Genomic DNA, 24,369 nt, shown 5'->3' with positions numbered 1-24,369 from the left:
TAGACCTGCGGGACCCCAACAAGTTCACGATGCAGATAAGTTCCGCATGGTACCCGTGGGGACCGTCATCCCATCCTTGGATCCCGAAGACTGGAATGCCGCCCTCGATATGAAGGGTGCGTATTTTCACATCGCCATTTCTCTTCCACACAGAAGGTACCCCCGGTTTGGGGCCTACCGTCGTTTCCAGTATACGGCCCTCCCGGTTGGCCTCTATACAGCCCAAGTGTATTCAAAGTGCAGGGCTGTAGTCGCCGCCTCTCTTCGCCACCGTCGGATACACGTTCTCCGTATCTAGACGATTGGCTCATTCGAGGGACCACCGGGCCCAAGTTACCAGTCATGTGGGCATCGACACGGACCTATTCCTGTGTCTAGGCCTGATGATCAATAGAATAATCCACTCTGATTCCCACACAGGGAATAGAATTCATTGAGGCCATCCTGGACTCCAGTCTCGCCAGAGCCTGCTTACCTCAGCCTCGGTTTCAGGCGATGGTAACAATTGTACAAGGTCTACGGACCTTCCCGGCAACTTTGGCTCGCACTTGCCTAGGTTTCCTGAGTCACATGGCTGTCTGCACGTTTGTTTCCAAACATGCCAGGCTTCGCTTCCGTCCACTTCAATCGTGGCTCACCTTGGTGTACCACCCGGGCAGAGATTGCATACTCATGGTCGTCTCGTTTCCCCTGAGCATCCTAGGCTCCTTCGACCGGGAGTCAGCGCCCTCCCTGGTGTATCCAGGGATGCTGTTCCATTCACCCCTCGGGGTCTCTCGTGACAGACACCCCATCTCTCGGCTGGGTGCTCACCTGGGTCAGTTTCGCACTCATGGCCTTCGGTCGGCTCAAGAGCTGGCCTTGCACATCGATGTCCGAGAGCTGAGAGCAGTCTGCTTTGTATACCAGGCGTTTCAGCTGGCGGATCGCCTCAGCAGATCCTTCCTGTCTCACAAGTGGTCGTTTCCTCCGGACATTATCCATTCCGTTTTTCGGAAGTGGGACTTTCCCCGCATAGCCCTCTTCGCTCTCGCGAGAACGAAAAGAGAGAGAAGTTCTCTTCATTCCGAGACCTCTCCCCGGGCTCGATCTTGGAGGTGTTTTCTGATGCCGTGGATGAGCCATCGGCTTTACGTTTTTCCACCGTTCCGGCTGGTTCCTGCTGAAACTCCGCAGGGACAGAGCGCACCTGATCATGATCGCTCCAGCGTGGCCCAGGCAGCACTGGTACACCAGGTTGCTACCCCTGTCGGTAGCCAATCCTATTTCCCTGCCTGTTTGCCCAGACCCCATAGCGCGGGATCACGGCAAGCTTCACCACCCAGACTTGTAATCCCTGCACCTCACAGCATGGCTGCTGCGTGGCTGAACCGATCCGAGTTACATTGTTCTGCCTCGGTTCTACAGGATTCTCCTGGGTGGTAGGAAACCTTCCACTCGGTTAACGTATCTGGCAGAGTGGAAGCGTTTTCTCCTGCTGCTATGTAACGCACAATGTTTCTCCCGCCGAGGTCCCGATCCATTCCGTCTTGGTCTACCTCTGGTCTCTCAAACAGCAGCACCGGGCGCGGTCTTCCTTAAGGGTACACTTGGCAGCCATCTCTCCCTTCCACCCAGTGGAGAGTGGCCACTCCGTATTCTTACACCTTGTGGTTTATAAGTTCCTCAAGGGCTTGGAGCGTTATACCCCCCCAGTTGGCCCGCCAAAACCTGGGTCTTCAACCTGGTTCTAACCAGTTTTATGATTGCCCCATTCGAGCCACTGACAACATGCTCGCTGACACCTGTCCCGGAAGACAGTTTTCCTTGTAGCCTTTCTATCGGCCAGACGAGTCTCCGAGCTTCAGGCTCTCACGATGGACCCACGGTATACTGTGTTCCTCAAGGACAAGGGCAGTTGTTACCACGTCCGACCTTCCTCCCTAAGGTGGTGTCGGCCTCTCATATCAACCAGGATATCTTCCTTCCGGTCTTCTTTCCGAAGCCACACTCATCGCAAGGAGAGCACCAATTGCCCTCCCTAGACGTCCATAGGACGTCCGCAATCTATATCAAGCAGACAAAGCCCTTTCGTAACGCCCCCAAACCTTCGTCGTACTGGCATACCAGACGAAGGGCATACCTGTCTCCTCCTAGAGGATTTCATCTTCAATGACGTTGTGCATCCGCACCTCCTGTGTTTTGGCCCATGTTCCATAGAACCACCTTACTGCACATTCCACCAGGGCTCAGGCTTCTCTGCTGCCTTCCTGGCTCACATACCCTTTCAGGGGATGTGTCGTACAACTACCTGGTCCTCGGTCCACACCTTTGCCTCATTGGTCCAAGAGTCCAGAGCTGATGCAGCCTTCGGCTCCGCAGTCTTACACTCTGCCACGTCTCACTCCGACCCCACCGCCTACGTAAGGCTTGGGAATCACCTAACTGGAATACATAGGAACAATCACTCGAAGAAGAAAAGACGGTTACTCACCGTTGTAACTGTTGTTCTTCGAGATGTGTTGCTCCTATCCATTCCAGACCCGCCCTCCTTCCCCACTGTCGGAGTAACCGGCAAGAAGGAACTGAGGGGCGGATGGGTCGGCTGGGGTATATATCCTGCGCCATAGCGGCGCCACTCCAGGGGGCGCCCAGCCGACCCACCGAGTGTTGCTTGGGTAAAAACCTTCCGACGAACGTGCACGCGGCGCTCACACACCTAACTGGAATGGATAGGAGCAACACATCTTGAACAACAGTTACAACGGTGAGTAACCGTCTTTTCCCTGTCATGCCCCCCCTTACCAATAATGGAATCTGTCCAGGCCCCCCCCATTGCTGCACAGTTGGCTTAGAAGCAGAGCTGGGGACAGAACTGGGGATGGGGGAAGAGCTGGGGCTAGAGGCAGAGCTGGGCTGGGAGCAGAGAAGGGGGGAAATGGAGCTGGGCTCGGGGCAGAGCGGGGATGGGTGGTGCTCCCTACCACCCCCAATGGAGGCTGCCGTGGGACTCACCATGTGCCCCCCGAAAGTTCCTCCTCGCCCCCTTTGTGGGGCATGCCTTACATTTTAGGGACCACTGATCTATGTGCTGCAGACAGACACAATAACTGTATACAAATCACACACACTGGTATGTGATTAATTGTATATAATAGTTGTGTCTAGCTGTAGCACATAGATCAATTAAAATGTGAATAATTGGATTGATAAGGACTAGTCACCTGAGCAGAGTGAGCACTATTTGATCTTGTCATTAAACATGAAGAATTCACACATACTGTGTCTGTGAACAATAAAAAGATGAAGAGTTTTCACTAAAGACAGGAACCTATCTTTTTTTGTTGAATCCATGTATGTTTAGTGGGATACCGAAGAAGAGCATCTATTGAGGCGCTTACATTCATGAAGCTCTATGTTTTATAAATAAAGACAACAAAGAATTTGGATTCTAGCCCCAGTTAAATCCAAAGACAGCACTAACTCTTTGCCTATAAGTTTAGGAATTGTTTTGAGAGTATAGTCATAAAGTTTTTCTCCTGTGCATTTGTTTTGTAGACCACAGTGGGCAGCAACTGTTAAGACAAACATTAATATATATCCTTTACCAGTCATGCTGCTGTGAACTGATGTGATCAAGCAATGACCAGCATATGCATTAGGAACTGCAGCAAGTAGGCTCATTTTCCTCGGTCAATGTTACCAGTGATTTGTGGTTGATCCAAGAGGTGTTGAAAACTGCTCACAGTGGATGGGGAGTGAGAAGGGGAGGAAAGTGCTATCACATTCTACAACCTCACACATATCTCTGGCTTCTGGATCTGCTTTTTAAAAAAAAAATCCAATTCCCTCTGCACTGGCAGTAGTGATACGTTTGGATGCTGAAATATTAATCTTGCACAAGTTCAGGTGAAAGCATAGCAGGCAGGACTTAAACTGATTGGAAGAAGAGGGAAAACAGTTTAAGTCCCTGATTCAGCAAGATACGCTTCAAGCACGAGTAGTCCCACTGAAATCAATAGGCACTGCTTAAAATGAGGCGCATGTTTAAGTTCCGAGCTGAAGCACGGTCTAAGTGACTTTGCTTATGACAATTAACTTGGCTATGTACTTTTTTTTTTCTTTCAAAGAGCAAACGCTACATCCGAAAATAATATATAATAACAGGAGTGCTGGAACAATTTGTATAGTGCGGGTGCTGAGAGCCATTGAACCAAACTGTAAACCCTGGATATGATGGAAACCACTTCAAGCCAGCACCCATAGTTATCGGCTTAGTGGCTTCCTTGCGGCTTTCACCACCCAGCGTCATGCATCTTCGAGTTGAAGACCCTTCTTTTTCCAGGCTAAAAGTCTCTGTTAACTCTATTGTTGGCGTTTCTGTAGCAAGCTGATTTTTTTACGGGATGGAGTTGCTAGCCCCACGCCCAACCCTCCTCCTTTACCCTGACTTGGGACAGGCAGATGGCCCCAAAGGACCTCTCTGGTGGAGTTACCCATAGTTCCAGCACCCATGTATAATAATAAAGCACAAGTTAAGGAATTTTGTTGATTGGTTTAAATTGTTGTTGATATTGGCTAACAGATACTGATTTTATTCAAGGAAGTAACAATACAAATTTGTCGTCTGACCTTTTCAGTAACAGTATGTACAAAATTTTCTGCCTCCTGGAAAATGAATTGAGTTTAGTTTCTAAATACTTTGAGCTCTGATTCTGACAAGGAGCTGATCCCAAGAATGACTGGCTGGTTAACTTGCATCTGACTAACCTAATCATTTTGAGTGTAATTCCAGGATTGTAAAAGAATACAAAAGATGTTAGGGGAGATTCTTATTCCCCTCTCCTGTCTCAATATACAGGGTAAAGGGCTTGGAGTGGCAACAGGGTCTCTAAAAGCCCTGGGTCTAGCAGGGGAAATCTCCCAGTGTCAGAAGCGGAAAAATACAGCCACAAGTTGTATTTTGAGGAGCTCCTCAGAAACCCTGTTGTGGGGGGCATTCCAGTGGTGGAGATGAGGGCAGAGATATGTGTTGGAAACAAATTTCACAGGTTGTCTAATTTACATTGAGGTAGCCCAAGCTCAGGAGGGCACAAAGATGATTTAAAGATACCTCAGACTCCCAGCATCCTGGGCTGCAAGTTCTGTGTTTTGTCTCTAAGGGGCACAGTGCTGAATTTAATCCCTTGTCTTTGCTACCCGATTTTGACCTGAGTTAACCATGAAAAGTTTGAGATTAGTGGTGGCCATTATAGAAAGTCAGAAACAATCTGATATCACCAAAGTATAGTTATTGTAGTGGGAGTGTCGCTATATTTCAGGTTTCATAACTATTCATTGTCATTTCCCGTGTTTAGTTATTCATAACTTCCCCAAACTTTCATCTTTCAAGCAAAAATTTTCTAGGCTTGGTCTCTGTGTGAAAGTGGTAAATGGTGTTTAAGTTTCAGCAAAAAGGGTTCAGGCATTTTTGAGTAGCGGAGAATTAAAGAACAAAAACAAAATGTTCTTTTAAACAACTATGTAGCTGAAATGTCCTGGGGTAGAAAAGCTGACATTTAGCATGGAAAGTATTTAATTGACCAGCAGTTAATTTTGATTTGGGTGACAGTAGCCAACCTTGGTTAATCTGTGTTTACCTGTGCTGGATGTTCCAACACAAATTCTGATACAGAGTAACAGGGTTACATTGGGTGGCTCCTATGTATTTCTGAAGATTTCCCCAACAACCTAAACCCTGCAGATTAATACCCTCTGTTGGAAAAAGTGTATACACCTCTACCCCGATATAATGCTGTCCTCAGGAGCCAAAAAATCTTACTGGTTATAGGTGAAACCGTGTTATATCGAACTTGTTTTGATCCACCGGAGTGCACAGCCCCGCCCGCCTGGAGCGCTGCTTTACCGCGTTATATCTGAATTCATGTTATATCGGGTTGCATTATATCGGGGTAGAGGTGTATTTTCTAAACTATTATTTGGTAATGGCAAATCAGTAATGATTATAGTTCAAACAGGAGTTAATTCAGGGAAGTTCTATGGCCTGTGTCATACAGGAGGTCAGGTCACTAGATGATAACAATGGTTCCTACTCACCTGGAAATCTATGAATCTGTGAATGACAGAAAAATAGAATTGATCTGTTGTTAATGGTCCTATTTTCTGTTTTTCTCCTCAGGTATTAGCACTAAAGATGGTACTGCTGAGAAGGATAAAGACTTCAAAGGAAAAGCCCAGAAACAGGTGCAATTCAATCCTGGCCAAACCTTAGCTACTTGGAGAGTGCGGATTTTGAGTGATGGTGAACATGAGCAGTCTGAGACCTTCCAAATTGTGCTTTCCGAGCCTGTCATGGCTGTCCTAGAGTTTCCTGAAGTGGCTACAGTGGAAATTATTGACCCAGGAGATGGTAAAGACATTTAAAAAATGTTGTTCTGAATCTGTAGACACAGCTGCAGAGGAAACTGTAAGAAAGGACTGGTACAGTGATTCCTTCAATATTGTATTTTTGAGAACAGATTTAGGTATTATCTTGATGTTTTGACATAGGTCATATTCAGCTTAATGCTAGTTCGTAAGCACCTAATGAATGTGCTGTGGTTTTATATGTGTAATATATTTTTTCATGTCTTCACTCTCGTTTATTAGTTCTGCATTGTTTTATTGTTTAGCCTTCCTAAACCTTTTAGGGTCCCCTTTCCAATGAAAAGCCATGCTCTCAGTAGTACTCATGTGCTAGTAGACATCTGCCTGTGTTGTAAGGTCAGGCAAAAAAACCTTAAACCTTCTTCAAAGATATAATTAGTGGAGTGCACAGAGGAAATCAATTTAGAGAAGTAGAGAAAAAACTCTGCTTTGTTCTTTAATATACTTTAAAAGTGTAACCTGATGATGCTGATTTTATCTCATGTATATTTACCTTATACTGAACGTGAAATAGTGGCCTTCAAAGGTAGTTTTAAATTCAGAAACCACTTTTGTTACCCCAGATTTAAGTAAATCACTCATGATTTCATTAGCAGCATGCTTGACTCTACCAAATCATTCTGAAGACATCTCCTATTTCCTCTAATAATATTTTCAGTTAACACAATTTGCTCAGTTTATTTAATGTTTGCAGATCCCTTTAAATATGTAAAGTGCTTTGTTATGTATATCTGATTTCAATTTACATTGTAAGCTCTTTGGGTGCTACTGTAGCTTCATCATCATCTTAATAAGCAATTAGGCATAATTGAGCCAAATTCTAGCTCAAGTTGTGCCTTCAGCACAGAGGCTTCAACGTGATGTGCCTGCAACCCTGTTTCTCTGAAACATTTGCCTTCTGACTTCAGGGCTGGTGTTCCTGTGGGAGTGAGAAATAGCTCTCTAGAGCTGAATGACAGCTGGGGAGATTGATTGGGGTGCATGGACCTAGATAAGCCTTCCTGGCTGATGCTCCTCAGCAAAGCGTACTATTTTCCCCTGTTCTCCCCCACACACCCATCCACACATGCAGTAAGGGATGGGGCAAGCCCCTTTAGTGACACTTGAGCCTCCCAAAATAATATAAAGATCTGCTCCAGTTCCTCTTGTCTCCCAACTTCAGAAGCTCTGCACAGGTTGCTGCTGCCCAGGAGAGAAATAGTATTGGGGTGAATGTACAACTGGTTTATTTTCAGGGATAAATTTGACAGCGGAGGTGTCAAGAATAGAGAAAACGATAGTTGAATGTAGGTGAGGAGAGAAGCGATAACGAAAGCATGTGGTGGAGTAGCAGCCCTGCTAATGTTTGGAGGTTTTGCTTTTGAACTGCATCCAGACACTTGAAACAAGTGGTTGTGGTCACAGAAGGATGTCAGTAAGGAATCTCGAGAGATGCAAAGGCTGGAACAGCTTGTTTTATATGGCTCTTTTCGAATTAACACTTGAAGGTGGCTGGGCAGGAAAAAACGTGTCCAGCAGATCTTTTTCATTTGCTAGTTTCAGATTTAAAATATATCAAACCTGGGGGTTATCTTGCATCCCTATTTAGTTACAGAGGGCAGCACTGCTTGTAGATCAAGTTCAAAATTAAATACAGTCTGTTGAGGACATGGAAATGACTAAGCATGCAGTTCCTATAATCACCAGTGGGAGCTCTATCAGGGTTGTGTGATTAAAGGTCCTTAATCAGTGCCAACCCTCAAGATTTCATTGGGAACCTGGGGTTGTTTTGGCAACTGGAGTGTGTGTGTGGGGAGAAATAAGGTTGGTCTCTCATTTCATCTTTCAAAATGTTGGTGGATTGTGTGTGTAGGTGCTGACTGGAGTCATTGTTAAAACTCCCATTTACTAAAGTGGTTCCGAATTAGGCACTAAATAATGAGACCTTGCTGAAAGCTGAGCCAGCCCTTAATAAGTCGGAAGTACTGTTGTGTTACAATGGGAAGGTGTTGAATAAAGAAGAATTTTCATATGCTAATTCTAGAGAATATAAACTCAGTTAGCCATGAGCCTTAGGCAGCTATCATAACACGGAAAGATTTAGACCATTTTCCAAAAGATTTTTGCTACGTCCATATGTAAGATTTGTTAATTTGTTGTGTGCGATTTTAAACAATATAGTTACATAGTCATGCAAACACAGGATGCACAAAATGTATATCATCTTTAACATTTTTTCCATAGGATATAATTTTTCTGCATTAATTTATTTCCACAGAAGAAGAAAAATCAGTTCTTTAAAGATTATGCTGGTATTACATAAGAACATAAGAGAGGCTGTAAGGGGTCAGACCAAAGGTCCATCTAGCCCAGTATCTGTCTACCGACAGTGGCCAATGCCAGGTGCCCCAGAGGGAGTGAACCTAACAGGCAATGATCAAGTGATCTCTCTCCTGCCATCCATCTCCATCCTCTGACGAACAGAGGCTAGGGACACCATTCTTACCCATTCTGGCTAATAGCCATTTATGGACTTAGCCACCATGAATTTATCCAGTCCCCTTTTAAACATTGTTATAGTCCTAGCCTTCACAACCTCCTCAGGTAAGGAGTTCCACAAGTTGACTGTGCGCTGCGTGAAGAAGAACTTCCTTTTATTTGTTTTAAACCTGCTGCCTATTAATTTCATTTGGTGACCCCTAGTTCTTGTATTATGGGAATAAGTAAATAACTTTTCCTTATCCACTTTCTCAACATCACTCATGATTTTATATACCTCTATCATGTCCCCCCTTAGTCTTCTCTTTTCCAAGCTGAAGAGTCCTAGCCTCTTTAATCTTTCCTCGTATGGGACCCTCTCTAAACCCCTAATCATTTTAGTTGCCCTTTTCTGAACCTTTTCTAGTGCTAGAATATCTTTTTTGAGGTGAGGAGACCACATCTGTACACAGTATTCGAGATGTGGGCGTACCATGGATTTATATAAGGGCAATAATATATTCTCCATCTTATTCTCTATCCCCTTTTTAATGATTCCTAACATCCTATTTGCTTTTTTGACCGCCTCTGCACACTGCGTGGACATCTTCAGAGAACTATCCACGATGACGCCAAGATCTTTTTCCTGACTCGTTGTAGCTAAATTAGCCCCCATCATGTTGTATGTATAGTTGGGGTTATTTTTTCCAATGTGCATTACTTTACATTTATCTACATTAAATTTCATTTGCCATTTTGTTGCCCAATCACTTAGTTTTGTGAGATCTTTTTGAAGTTCTTCACAATCTGCTTTGGTCTTAACTATCTTGAGAAGTTTAGTATCATCTGCAAACTTGGCCACCTCACTGTTTACCCCTTTCTCCAGATCATTTATGAATAAATTGAATAGGATTGGTCCGAGGACTGACCCTTGGGGAACACCACTAGTTACACCTCTCCATTCTGAGAATTTACCATTAATTCCTACCCTTTGTTCCCTGTCCTTTAACCAGTTCTCAATCCATGAAAGGACCTTCCCTTTTATCCATGACAGCTTAATTTACGTAAGAGCCTTTGGTGAGGGATCTTGTCAAAGGCTTTCTGGAAATCCAAGTACACTATGTCCACCGGATCTCCCTTGTCCACATGTTTGTTGACCCCTTCAAAGAATTCTAATAGATTAGTAAGACACGATTTCCCTTTACAGAAACCATGTTGACTATTGCTCAAGAGTTTATGTTTATCTATGTGTCTGACAATTTTATTCTTTACTATTGTTTCAACTAATTTGCCCGGTACCGACGTTAGACTTACCGGTCTGTAATTGCCGGGATCACCCCTAGAGCCCTTTTTAAATATTGCCGTTACATTAGCTAACTTCCAGTCATTGGGTACCGAAGCCGATTTAAAGGACAGGTTACAAACCTTAGTTAATAGTTCCGCAACTTCACATTTGAGTTCTTTCAGATCTCTTGGGTGAATGCCATCTGGTCCCGGTGACTTGTTAATGTTGAGTTTATCAATTAATTCCAAAACCTCCTCTAGTGACACTTCAATCTGTGACAGTTCCTCAGATTTGTCACCTACAAAAGCCAGTTCAGGTTTGGGAATCTCCCTAACATCCTCAGCCGTGAAGACTGAAGCAAAGAATCCATTTAGTTTCTCCGCAATGACTTTATCGTCTTTAAGTGCTCCTTTTGTATTTTGATCATCAAGGGGCCCCACTGGTTGTTTAGCAGGCTTCCTGCTTCTGATGTACTTAAAAAACATTTTGTTATTACCTTTGGAGTTTTTGGCTAGCCGTTCTTCAAACTCCTCTTTGGCTTTTCTTATTACACTCTTGCATTTAAGTTGGCAGTGTTTGTGCTCCTTTCTATTTGCCTCACTAGGATTTGACTTCCACTTTTTAAAGGAAGTCTTTTTATCTCTCACTGCTTCATTTACATGGTTGTTAAGCCACGGTGGCTCTTTTTTAGTTCTTTTACTGTTTTTCTTAATTTGGGGTATACATTGAAGTTGGGCCTCTATTATGGTGTCTTTAAAAAGGGCCCATGCAACTTGCAGGGATTTCACTTTAGTCACTGTACCTTTTAACTTTTGTCTAACTAACCCCCTCATTTTTGTATAGTTAGCCTTTTTGAAATTAAATGCCACAGTGTTGGGCAGTTGTGTTCTTCCCACCACAGGGATGTTGAATGCTATTACTTTAAACTAAAAGGTTGATATTTTTCCTATGGTGTTTTTTGTCTTTCTGAAATAATAAAAGTCAACAGATCTTATCAAACCAGAATTACAGCATTTTTATAGTGGTCTTTTGACCTTCTCTCATGTGAGCAGCATTTTCCAATTGCAGAAAATGCATAGTGGGACATCCTTTCACAGAAATCACATTACACTTTCAGGAAATTGCTTACAAAAAATTCCGAAATAACTAAATAATTGGCTTTGCATAGGCATCTAAGTTATACAGAATCATTACACCAGTTGGATTTTAAAAAATGGAGGTTGATTGGTTTGTTTGTTTGTGTTACCCTCTATATTAAAGTAACCTTGATTAATTACAGATGTTTGTTGAAATTGTAAGGGTGGATGGATACTCTGTATCCACAACTATCTATTTCTCTCTTAAGTTTTTGGACATAAGAAAATAGAATCTGAACTCCAAAGGCACCATAAAAACCAATGGCCTTTATAGGAATGTAGAATAACTAGAAGTTTTTGTTTTCAGATTGTTCAGTGTTTTATTTGCTTTGTCTGAAAAATAGGACGTGACATTCTTACGCCTGATGTTTTTAAGAATTGTTCAGAAGTAGAGAATGCTAAAATAACTTTCAAGGCTAGTGGTGAATTTTTTCCGTCTTCCCTTCTGGCATCCAAAAGGAAATAGCTAGCTTTAATTAACAGAAGATACATTCCCAGTCAAAAGAGCAAAACTGGTTACAAGAAAAAATATGCCTGCAGCACTTATTTAGATAAGAAAAAGGAATTCCAGAGGACATGAAAGAGGAGTCTTATTTTGTTATATATAAGCCTAAAGAGATAATGGACATGCCCAAATCCTACATGTTTTACAGGATTTTCTATGAGCTCACACTAATGGCCAGTTTTCTTTTGAAGTCTATGTTTTGGTTACACTGTTGTAGACAAACAAAGAACAAAATTAGGGATCACTCTTTGGCTGGTAAATTTATAACTTCTTATAAAATGAAATTATTATTATTATTTCTTTGTATTATTGTAGCACCACGTGCTAGCCACTGTACAGAGAACAAAAAGATGGTCCCTGCACTAAGGAGAATACTACTTCATATAGTGTGGAGTCAAAGTGAATGTCACAAAGGACCCAATCCTGCATCTTAAGCACCTCAAATGCCAAAGGACTCCAGCAGATGTTTTGGGTGTGCAAAATGAGCAAGAATGGTCTTAATAAATTTCTGTCAGAGAGGAAGATACTGAAATGATTGTGTGATCCTCAGTGGTGAACCTTTCACAGCTAACAGCTAGTGATAATAATAGTCTAGACATACTGAAAGAACTTGGATAGAATTCTGGATGCACTGGTCTGGAGGACCAGTCCTTCAAACCCTTACTGACAGGTGTAATGGTAAATCACGTGATTTGTCCCATTACAGTGATTAAATCCCAAGAAGTGGAACTACTTCTCTGATTAGGAACTACTTATCAGTAAGGGCTTAGCAGTGGTTCTCAAACTGTGGGTTGGGACCCCAAAGTGGGTCCCAAGCCCATTCTAATGGGGTTGCCAGGGCTAGCATTAGATTTGCTGGGGCCTGGGGCTGAAGCCAGAGCCTGAGCCCCACCACCCAGGACTGAAGCTGAGGCTCTTGGGTTTTAGCTTTGTCCCACCGCCGCCCAGGGCGGCAGGGCTCGGATGGGCTCAGGCTTTGGTCCCCCCTACTGGGGTTGTGTAGTAATTTTTTTTGTCAGAAGGGGGTCACAGTGCAATTAAGTTTGAGAACCCCTTCCTCAGAGCATCAGGCCTTGGTTCTGGCTTTCTTTTAGGCTGCAAAATTTCATTAACATTTCGCTATACCATTGAGAAATGAGTATTTTGTTACATTGAATTCGTGATGGGGGGAACTTCTGGCTATTTCTCCTGTGACTCTTTGAGTATATAAAGTAACACAAATAAATATGTCTGATCTTTGCAGAATCAACGGTTTTTATTTCTCAATCCACCTACACAATTGAAGAAGACATTGGAGAACTTTTCATTCCTGTCAGAAGAAGTGGAGATGTCAGCCAGGAATTGATGGTGATCTGCTATACACAGCAAGGTAACAGAATCTAGACTGAGTGAAAATAATAACCAAAGCTAAAATAATTATTATTTCTGTCTGCAGAATATACAAATAATTCCCAGCACTGGTAATTACTTTCTGCTTGTCTAGTTTCTATGTCAATTGATAGTGTTATTCCTCTTTACTTTATGTCTTAAACTGTTGCTGTGTATTGTTAAATAGATGCTGTGTTCCATTCTAGAAGTAGTTGCAGTTTATTGATCGATATTCCTTGCCTATTTCACAGGGTCTTGTATACAGTACCTAATATCTGGAAGTAATGTCAATTATGTTTTTTGAGATCCTCCAGATGAAAGATTCTCTACAGGTAGTATGATAGCAGAAGTAGTTTTTCCATTTGAATTCATTAAACAATGACAAGCTTTTTTAAAAAGATACAGCTGTGCTTAAGCTAAGTGCATAGCTTTTATGACAGAGAGGAATATATTTTGGCTTTTTTTCCTGAGTAATACAGGTTTCCTCTTCTTTTTAGTGAGAAATTCTAGTATTTATTGGAACACCACAGAATGCCAATAAAGCAACAGAGCCACTGTGGTTCTGCTTCAAAGAGGCCTGAGGTCTGGAGAGGCTATGCTACAAAGCTGAGCTCCAGGAAGGTTTCTTTATTGATGTTTATAAAGAAACAATTGGATGGCCAGATCTATAGAAGTAAAAATAGTATTTATTATTATTGTTTCTCCTTACCACCCCATCTATTAAGCCTTTTGTGTGCTTATTTTGGCTAGCTGTCTGTTTTTCTCCCCTTCTGAATTAGATTTGTAAACAGTAGCCTCCCTTTTGGCATCTGCAAATTATTTTCAGGGATCATATGTTCACTTTGATGCCTAAATAACATAAAGTTTGAAACTCAGGTAAGTAGACAGTTAAATTACCTATATTACAGCATCAAATAATTGCAGGACCAATGTTTGCATCTGCAAAATAATGAGTACAAAATAGGATGTGTAATTAGGGCCTTTGTATATAGATGATTCTTTTTCTTTTTTTTCCCCTGACTAGAGCTGGCCCGTGTTTTTCCATCAAAATGATTTTTGACAGAAAATGTGGTTTCTGCACCAAAAGTTTTCAGTTTTCTGAAAATTAAAGTTTGGGAAAATTAAAATGAAATATTTCATTTTAGGTCAGATTGCCCTGAATCGAAATATTTAGGTTACTGGAACTGAATCAAAATGTTTCATTGTGGCTCTGTTTGAAAAGCTGAGCTGCTGCAGTGCCTTGTGGGATATGTTGTTCGGATTCTTCATGCATCTGTTCTGCCCTCTGGGCTGGGCTCCGTGGCCAGACTACATTTCCCCTCTGTGATGTACTATGATCTCTCCTCTAGCTGAACCACCGTGGTGTATCGTGAGAGATGTAGTTCAACCAGGGAGCTCATCTCATAGGGCGGAACAGGAGAATGAGGCACCAGGCAGGTCATCTGAATACAAGTCAATGCTAAACTGAGCTGTAATGAACCATCTTGGTTTAGTAATGTCGAAATGTTTTGTTTTGTTCAAAATTGTCAAAACAAAATGTTTCCGTGTTTCTGAATCCATTTTTTAAAACTTTTAATTTTATGAAAACTTTCAATATTTCAACATTTTGTCCTGAATTGGAATGAAAATAAACATTGGAAGAATTTCCCAAGAGAAAGAAATTTGAGCTTTCAATCAGCTCTAATTCTGAAACTGGTGAGACCTTTGATGAAAGCTACTTGGTTATTTTTTTGCTTGTAAAACCTGATGTGGGTAGCTTTTAGACCACATTTTTCACCTCACAATGTAGGGTTTTTTACACTATATTGAGGTATTTGACATTTAAGCCTGTAGCTGAGCACATTATTTTCAGTACAATTATATAGCATAAGCTTAAAACTCCTCTCACCCACTCAACTGCCTGGTCTTGCAAATCCAAGAATAATTACATATGGCTCCGCAGAGCTGAGAGGCTGGAGATCACCAAGTTAAAGGCACAGAAATGGAGTAATGTTTTATGATACTCACTTATCAAAAGAAATCTGGGTAGCAGGAAAGATTTATGCTTTTTGTAGATCAGCTTGGTTGCATAGTTGTCAAGCTGGAGAATTAAATTAGGTGTTTCTGCAGATCTTATTGAAATCCTGAAAGCAGGGCACACACTGCAACAGTGCTGATTACCTAAGTATGCCCTTTTCCCTTATTATTGTTAAATATATGTGCATTTACCAAGTTCACCTCTTTCAAGTACAATACAATCTGCTGACTTTTAAAACAGAATAGTTATGAAAAGTCACAACACTTTGAAAACCATTTTCTTCTTAACCAAAAGTTTCTGGGCTTCGTTGTGCCCTTGAACTGTGCACAACTCCCAGTGATTGACATGTAAAAATGACATGTTAAATTGAGCTGATTAAAACCTCTCTCTTTTGTGTAATGCCTTATTTATTGGCAGAAATGTGTAATATTTTGTAAATACATTTGTGGAATAGTGTCTCAGCAGTTCTACTGGTTATTTCATGCAAGGTTAGGTGGCCAGATGTTCAGCTGAATTGTAATCTTTTTCACAACATTGGCATGTGGGTATTACAGCAGTTTTCTATCTGGAAATTCCAAATAGATATAGTTAGTGCACACTTGTTTGGGAATGAAAACAAAGAGTGCCAGAATTTGGTTCTAAAAAGGATAGCTGGAGAGGATTAATACAGGAATATTTCAGCAGTGACTTTATAACATTTTTCAGATGAGAGAAATTGTTATATTTTATCAGTTCTATATCGTGGGCTTCTTCAGAGTCTTGCCAGCGAAAAGAAAAAAACAGAGAAATGAAAACTATTGTTCATTGTGCTCATTAAAGCAAACAGAGTTTGCATTAGATGCAATTAGGGCAGTTTTAAGACCATCTTCTCACACAGAACATAGCCCAGTTCAAAAAAACCTTATTTGAGGGAGGAGCTCATTGATTTGTCATTAGTTAACTTGTTCTGCTATTAAGAATTGTTTTATTTTGTACAACATAATAATACCAATGTAGTATTACAGTAAATACTAAAAAAACAAACGAGTTCTGGAAGAGATAGCAACCTTCATGCTTCAAGGCTTCAGTCAGCCTTTAATTATTGGGAGAGTTAAAAGGAAACTTTCCATGGGACAGGCAGTCTCCTAACTGCCTACTTCACTGTTTCTTAACACCTTTCTCGGACTCAGCTGGTACTGGCATCTCTTGGAGAAAGAATACTGGACTAGATAGACCACTGGCCTGATCCAATATGGCATCTCCTATGTTTCTTTGTCCATGCACTTAAATACTTTGCAGTGAATGCATCTTATCAGTTTAAAAATAAATAGGAATAAAAATGGAAAGCTAAAGAGAATACAATTCAACCTTAGTATGGGATTCTTTAAAAATACTACAGGTGCTTATTTACTTCTGTCTCACAGGAACAGCAACTGGTACTGTCCCAACATCTGTGCTGTCCTACTCGGACTACATATCCAGGCCCGAGGACCATAACAGCATTCTCCACTTTGACAAAGATGAACGAGAGAAAATGTGCCGTATTGTCATCATAGACGATTCCCTGTATGAAGAAGCTGAGACGTTTGATGTTCTGCTGAGCATGCCTATGGGTGGAAGAATTGGTTCGGAATTCCCAGGGACTCAGGTTACTATTGTGCCTGACAAAGATGATGGTAAGAATTAATTTATCAAGATGGTATTACCAGTGAGGGACATAAATGACTATAATATGTCCCTTCAATCATGATGTAAGGACTTCCTCTCTTCCTGACTCGATACAAATGCATGCTCATGGCCTTCAGAAGTTTTGAAAGTATAATTAGGGGGATAGTGATTTTTTTTAAATAGTCAGTATTGCTATTATAATCCTCAAGAACATGGAGTCATTGTAAAATTAACTGGGTGTTGGGAACTCACCTGTCCACTCTCACAGATTTCACAGTTTCTGGAGGGTGTGATCTGGGAGGTCACACCGAATGGAAATCAATTATGTTTGTTATCGGCATTTCTTACTCTTTCTAGTTAAGCAAAGGCTGCTGCCTCCTGATAATCCAAAAGAGTCTAGTTCTGTTCTTGTTACAAAATATGAATACAGTCCATTGACAAATCTGATGTCAGAATCATGTTCATACTTTGTATCAGGAGACTAACACAATGATATGCTTTGTTTCTGGTCAGAGTAACCCATGGCTCTGATGTATTTCTTTGAAAGGAGCAGAACTTTGGTGATGGGCTAGAGGTCCATGACAGGAGAGGTGTAGGGCTGGGGAGGGAGTGCGGACACGCATTGCATTCTCTCCGAGAGAATGCACACGAAAGCTAATGCAGCCTGAGGCAGCAGCATCTTTTGTGCAATCTCCGCAGCAGTAGAAAGGAGTCCCAGGTAACATGTTACACGTAACAGCCCCAGGCCTTTAGCAGACTCTGCACTGAGCTCAATGAGTTTTAGGGGCTTGCGTGGGTCAAAAGCCCTTTACTTACTCCAGGAGGATTGTTCTGCTGGAAATTCTGTGAAAGGAATGTTGTGGAGTTTCTCTAATTTCCAGTAGAATGATTTTTTCTGTCAGGCAGTGATCTGGCCTGTAGTTAGAGCATTGTGTCTACTAGAATTTTTGAGGTAGTCAACAAGCATGTGGACAAGGGAAATTCAGTGGATATAGTGTACTTAGATTTTCAGAAAGCCTTTGACAAGGTCCCTCACTAAAGGCTCTTAAGGAAAGTAAGCTGTCGTGGGATAAGAGGGAAGGTCCTCTCGTGGATTGGTAACTGGTTAAAAGATCAGAAACATTGGAGTCATTGTGGATAGTTCTCTGAAAACATCCACTCAATGTGCAGCAGCAGTCAAAAGAAGTTAACAGAATGTTGGGAATCATTAAGAAAGGGATAGATAGATAAGAAGACAGAAAATATCACATTTCCTCTATATAAATCCATGGTATGCTCACATCTTGAATACTACATGAAGATGTGATTGCCCCATCTCAAAAAAAGATATATTGCAATTGGAAAAGATTCAGAAAAGGGTAACAAAAATGATTAGGGATATGGAACGGCTGCCATATGAGGAGAGATTAATAAGACTGGAACTTTTCAGCCTGGAAAAGAGACAACTACAGCGGGTCTATAAAATCATGACTAGTATGGAGAAAGTAAATAAGGGAGTGTTATTTACTCCTTCTCATAACACAAGAACTAGGAGTTCACCAAATGAAATTAATAGGCAGAAAGTAAATCAAACAAAAGGAAGTATTTCTTCACACAGTGAACAGTCAACTTGTGGAACTCTTTGCCAGAGGATGTTGTGAAGGCTGAGACTATAACAGTTCAAAAAGAACTAGATAAGTTAATGGAGGATAGGTTCTTAAATGGCTATTAGCCAGGATGGGCAGGGATGCAACTCTAGGCTCTAATTGCCAGATGCTGGGACTGGACAACAGGGGATGTATCACTTGATTATCTGTTCTGTTTATTTTCTCTGAAGCACTTGGCTTTGGCCACTGTCGGAAGACAGGATACTTCTTTGGTCTGATCCAATATGGCTGTTCTTGTGTCTGATAGAGACCGGTATAAAAAAATGTATCCTTACCGTACAGTACAGTGCATGCCCTGGGTAAGGCTGATTTCAGGATACTATGGGCACAGTAGTTTCTCAGTACTTAAGGATATAACTAGTTACCTGTTAAAGAGCTGAAAATTGACATTCCTCTTAATTATACTATAAGTACCCAGTCAGATTGAAATTTCTAACATGTGACGTAGCAGAGGTGATTTTGTTTTCTCCGTGGAAAATTTGTGGTAATCAGATACAACATTCATGAGCTATGGCAGTTTGAAATATCCAGGAATTGTGCTTCTTGTAAACTTTCTCAGAGTCTATTAGTCATGTCATATTTCAAACACAGGCTGATATAGAATATTCATAATTAGCTTACTTCACTGCCCTCAGCCAACACTGGTATCTTGGAGCACTTTTGTAAGTTTAATTAGTTCATTTTTGAGATATTTGCTGTTTTGGGGGGGAATTTTACTGAGTTCATAAACTTCTTAACCATTATCTGACAGAATAATGTTGGGACCTGTAGTTTGCAGGCTTATTAAAGACTGCACACAACCAGCTGAGTACATGGGCTATAAGGTGTGCAGACTTCTTAAAATTTGAAAAGAAAGCCACAGGCATCCCGCACAGAAGTTACTGGAAATACAGGGACTCCCGTGGAGGTTCAAAGCACTGACTTCAGTGAAATCTCCACCAGTGCTTCTGAGAACTGTGTTTAGCATTTAACCCACTGAGTGAAAATGTTTAGAATAATATTGAGTCACTTACGTTGTTAGGTACAGAGGGCGGGGAACAGGGAGGTTGAATTGGGGGCAGAGGTCCTGGGGGGGCAGTCAGGAAGTAGAGAGGGGGTTGGATGGGGCGGCGGGGGGCAGTCAGTGGCAGAGATTCCAGAGGCGGTCAGGGGACAGGAAGTGGGGTGGTGGTAGATGGGGCAGGAGTCGCAGGGGCTGTCGGGGCGAGAAGCGGGGGGTCGGATAGGTGGCAGGGGCCGGACCACACCTGGCTGTTGAGGGAGGCATAGCCTCCCCTATCCGACCCTCCATACAATTTCGGAAACCCGATGTGCCCCTCAGGCCAAAAAGTTTGCCCGCCCCTGTCTTAGACACATCCCAATTTATCTGTCACAGCATAATATGTTGCATCTGTTATATCTGAAATAGTTTGTAGGTCATCCCACACAGAGGTAGCTGTGCAGTGCTTTCTGTGTTAGTGAAACTTCTCCCAGAAGAAATTCCAGTGTTTTAAAAAAGCTGCTAACAATTCATTTAGCATGTCACTTTTCTGTTTAGAGTTTGAAAAAGTCTGAATGCACTATAAAGAAGCATACTAGAGGGATCTATTCAGAAGTATAATGCTTTTTGGTTTTTGTCTGACTTGATAGTGTCCTGTATTTAATATTTTGTAGGTCACCTGAGAAGTCAATATTTTGGAAAGTAGGATAAAATGAACAGTAGAATTTAAGAAGCATTTGTGTGCTGCACAAAATTCCTGGTAATTGTGTTCAGTCTTTTGATTGTTAAAAATATGCCACATGAAAGAAATAGCATTTTCATTGACTGTGTAATATTATAAATGTACTTGTATCTAAAACGTCTCTCCGATGGAAATGCAGGTAAGGTTGTGACGCATTTATAGTAACCTATCAAGTGCCGAAACATTATCATACTAAATCCTGTAGTCAGCCTGAGTCCCATTACTCCACATCTGCAGGGGATCTGGAGCTATATTATCCTTATTGTTTGTTTGTTAATGGGATTTACATTTAGATAACAAAGTTTCTTTAGCCAAATGTAACAGCCAGTCATTTTATGCTGATTTCCCCAAACACTATGCCTGGATTAACATCATGCATCAGTGTCTGGAGGTCATAAACCACAAATAGGAAAGGTCAACATTTAATAATTCTACATCAGGCCTTTCATGAGGAAGTCAAGTCAGCACTAGAAACTTTTTGCCTATATCCACTGGCATTCAGTGCAAGTTAATTAGGAAACATTCATCTTCAAAACCTTTAATCAATTTCTGTTCTTTCTGACATAAACCCATGGGATTTAAACTAAAATATTTGAGTTTGAATATAATAATGACAATTGATAAACCAAGAATAAGTGAAAGGACACACATCAAGTGTTATGGTGAACCCAAGAAAGACGAAGTGTAATAAAAAACCCAGAGAATAGACTGTTTTAATGTGACTTACGTGCAGTTAAGCTGTGTGGTCAGAACAAACATTTGTAAAGCAGTCATTCTAAATGAGACAAGTACTGGTGTATTACAGGCTGTGGAAGCATGGTTTTAAAATCTACAGTGCTGTGGGGATATTTTTACTTTGAAATTGAGTTTCCCTAATTCAGCACAAACTTGAGGATTGAAAGCGGGCAAAAAAATCAACCAAAGGAACACCAGACCAGGTCCTCATCTGATGTAAATAGTATTTTGAATTGTTTGTTTCAATGTTACGTATGCTGCCACAATTGAAAGGTTAAATAATAACATGGATCTGTTTGAGTCAGAGATTAAGGTTACAAACCATAACATGCAGAAGGAACTACAGTAGGTGAAGAAATCTACAGAGAGAGCATTTACATGTGGTCATTTCAACTTGCAATTCCAAAGTCATAAACACTTGACTGTGTGAAACTCTTCTAGGAGTAAAGGGAACCAAGCCTTTCTGCCTTTGGCAGAACCCCCTCTCCTCCTCCCTATCACTATAAACAACAGAATAATTTTCAGTGAAATTATATAGATATACAAACACACTCCATGACCACAGTTCTGAAATTTTAAACATTGAACTAAATATCCGAAAGACGTTTCTTTAATACAGAAGTAGATAGCTGGTAATCAACTGCAGAAAGAAAACATTTTATTATTTATGACCCTGTAGGGGACTTAGCACAAGGCTTAAGGTATTTAAAGTCTGAAAGAATCAAAAGTGTTGTCTAAAATTTCAGGATATTCAGACATCTGAATGGAAAAATCATGTCCTTGGGCTGCATTTATGCAGTTGCAGCGCTTTTAATAGTCTGTTTAAAGGGTACTAAGATCTAACTCTGAATGCAACTTTTAAGTAAAAAAAGGTGGCAATTATATGAAAATAATACATTCAGGTTTTAGAGTGTCTGAAAGGTGTACAGTAAGATAGAATTTAGGAGCATTTTAAACATTGTCTGGTTAGTTCTTTTAAGGGGAAGCACTAATACCATGAATATGGGCAGCTCTCTGCTGCATTCTGGGGTGACTTTTGATAGTACTGTGGTTGGTACTGAGAATAATCTTGTCAGCCTCTGGTGTGGAATAGGGGATCTTCCCATTGAGTTCTGTACTTAAATTCTCTTGTTTCTGATAGGGATTGATTGCGCAGGGGAAGGGGGTATGTTGAAGAAGGCACAGTACCCACTCTGGTGTCCACTGATCCTGGTCCTCTTGTGAGAAGAGTGGAGGTGGTATTATAAAGACAGACAACAAAACAGTTAAAATTGATGAAAACCAGCCTGGAACCAGAAATGTTGAGCCAGATCCAAAGCCAACTAAAATTAGTGGAATTCTTTGGGCTTTGGATCAAGCCTCAAATTGGCAGTTGCAACCATCTGGAAATATATTGTCACCTCAGAATACTACTGTGAAGTCTTTCATCTCTGTAGGATAGTTGGAATTTTAAGAAACAATATCACTTGGAAATGTGGGAGGCAGGAAACAACCAGTTGTCATAGGTTTCTCCCCCACTTGGAGCTTTTGGGTTCACAAGATGGGGACCTGCATGGACTCCTCTAAACTAAAATTCTAGTTTAGATTTGGTTCTCGCTGCCACCAGTTACGTTTTAAGTGAGTAACACACTGCCTGTTCCCCCAAACTTTCCCTGGGAAACCCAGATTCAATCTCCCTGAATCTCAACACAAAGGGAAGCAGCCCACTTCCCCCCTCCCTCTCTCCTAGCCTACTCCGGAGAGATACACACGGAGTCAAATCCTTGACTCAACACAAAGAGGGACTTACCTCCCCGTCCCCTTCCCTAGTCCTGGAGAGAGATACCTTGATTCAAACTCCTTGAATCAAGCCCAGGAGGAACTCACTCTTCCCCCCTCCCCTTCCCCTGAATTTCCACAAGAGAAGGAATTAACCAAGTCCAAAGAAAAGAAAAGAATTTATTAAAAGAACAAAAAAAAGTAAACTGTCTCTGTAATACCAAGATGGAACAATACACAGGGTCTAAACTTATCAATCTTTGGAGAGAATCCCCCCTCCTTTCTTTCTCAGTAAAAGCAATAACAGTACAGAATTAAAGAAATTCTATAGCAAAACACACAATTGCAAATGTAGAAATCAAATTATAAGACTAATCCGCCTTTCTAATTAATACTCACTATTGGATAGTAGGAACTACTCCAGGAGAACTTGGAGACATGTCTGGCCTCTCTTAGATCCAAAGAGAGATCGAACAATCCAACAAAGAACACAGACAAAGGCTTCCCTCCACAGAGATTTGAAATTATCCTGTCCCTTGATTGGTCCTCTGGTCAGGTGTTTCTCAGGTTACTGAGCTTGTTAACCCTTTCCAGGTAAAAGAGACCTTAATCCTGATCCGTTTATTTATGACACCAGTGATGGACACAAAGGTCAACAGGCTGTAGCCAGTAAATTAAAGAAAATTGAGCCTGTGCCATCACTTTAAAATTACTGGATATTTTAGAGTTGTGAAAACCTTAGCCAAGGTAAGGAGGAATATTTAATGGTTATCTAATAATTTAGGAATAATATAAGCTGAATGTAGAAAATTGTTGCAGAAAATGGGATACTTGCTTTCAGAAAGGGAGATCCCAGAAACAGCAACAGTGTTGTGTGCGGTGATTACTTTACCAGACACACCAAACCTGTGAAAAAAATGCAGAAATTGGGCTTGTTTTTGGCTTAATTGGCTTGTGAGTTGCTTGTTGGCTAGTTTTTGGCTTGTTGCTTGTTGTACCTTGTTGCTTCTTTTTTTTTTTATCGGCTCCCGGCAAGCATGGGTAACCAGGGGGAGAGGGTCAGGGGTGCACAGCGGGCTCACCCAGTCCCAGACTGCACGCCGTGGGGATCTAGTCACACAGAGTGTTGGGGTTCTTAGGAATTGGCTTGTTTTGGCCTTGTTTTGAAATGGGATTAGCTTGATTTTTGGCTTATTGTGAAAGTCAGGGTGCTTATTTACCGCGTGCAAGTTGGCAACTGTGTATGTTACAAAGTGGCCTAAAATTGCCTACTAAAAGAAGCAAAAACCAGCTTCTGCTGGTAAGAGAGACAAGCTTTTGTTCTGCTTTGGGTCTGGAAAGGTACTCTGTGTGTCACAACTAAATACAAGATGGAACAGATTGTTTAGCCTAAGTAGTTTACCTTGAATAATCTCTTAAAACGTATGTTAAGTGGCCTGTTAACACCTCTCCAGTCATAAGACAAAAAGGGCAGTTTAGTGGGTCACAGATGATTGTAATAAACCCAGAGGTGGATTAAGGTTCCCTGGGGCCCTGGGCCAGAGCAAGTGGGGGATGCCCTCCCCATGCCCTCTATCTGTGGCTCCACCCATGCCCCCAAACCATTCTGCCCCTCCTCTTGCAGTCCCACCCCTGTTCCACCCCCTGTCCCACCCCATTCTGCCTCCTCACAGCAGCCCCAAGACCAGA

General features: G+C 41.5%; 1 protein-coding gene across 1 annotated transcript in view; it reads left to right on the top strand.

Annotated features, from left to right (window-relative positions):
* FREM2 (FRAS1 related extracellular matrix 2) overlaps positions 1-24,369 on the top strand; it is a 217,788-nt gene that overhangs the window by 112,049 nt on the left and 81,370 nt on the right. Inside the window, exons 4-6 of the mRNA XM_045015121.1 lie at positions 6,158-6,388; positions 13,032-13,157; positions 16,577-16,828. Of these exons, the coding sequence (XP_044871056.1) occupies positions 6,158-6,388; positions 13,032-13,157; positions 16,577-16,828 (609 nt within the window). The remainder of the gene's footprint in view (positions 1-6,157; positions 6,389-13,031; positions 13,158-16,576; positions 16,829-24,369) is intronic.

The sequence above is a fragment of the Mauremys mutica genome, chromosome 1 (genome assembly GCF_020497125.1).
Source record: "Mauremys mutica isolate MM-2020 ecotype Southern chromosome 1, ASM2049712v1, whole genome shotgun sequence".
Classification (NCBI taxonomy): domain Eukaryota; kingdom Metazoa; phylum Chordata; order Testudines; family Geoemydidae; genus Mauremys; species Mauremys mutica.
Note: the sequence above shows the minus strand (reverse complement) of the source record. Positions and strands in the feature narration are given on the sequence as shown.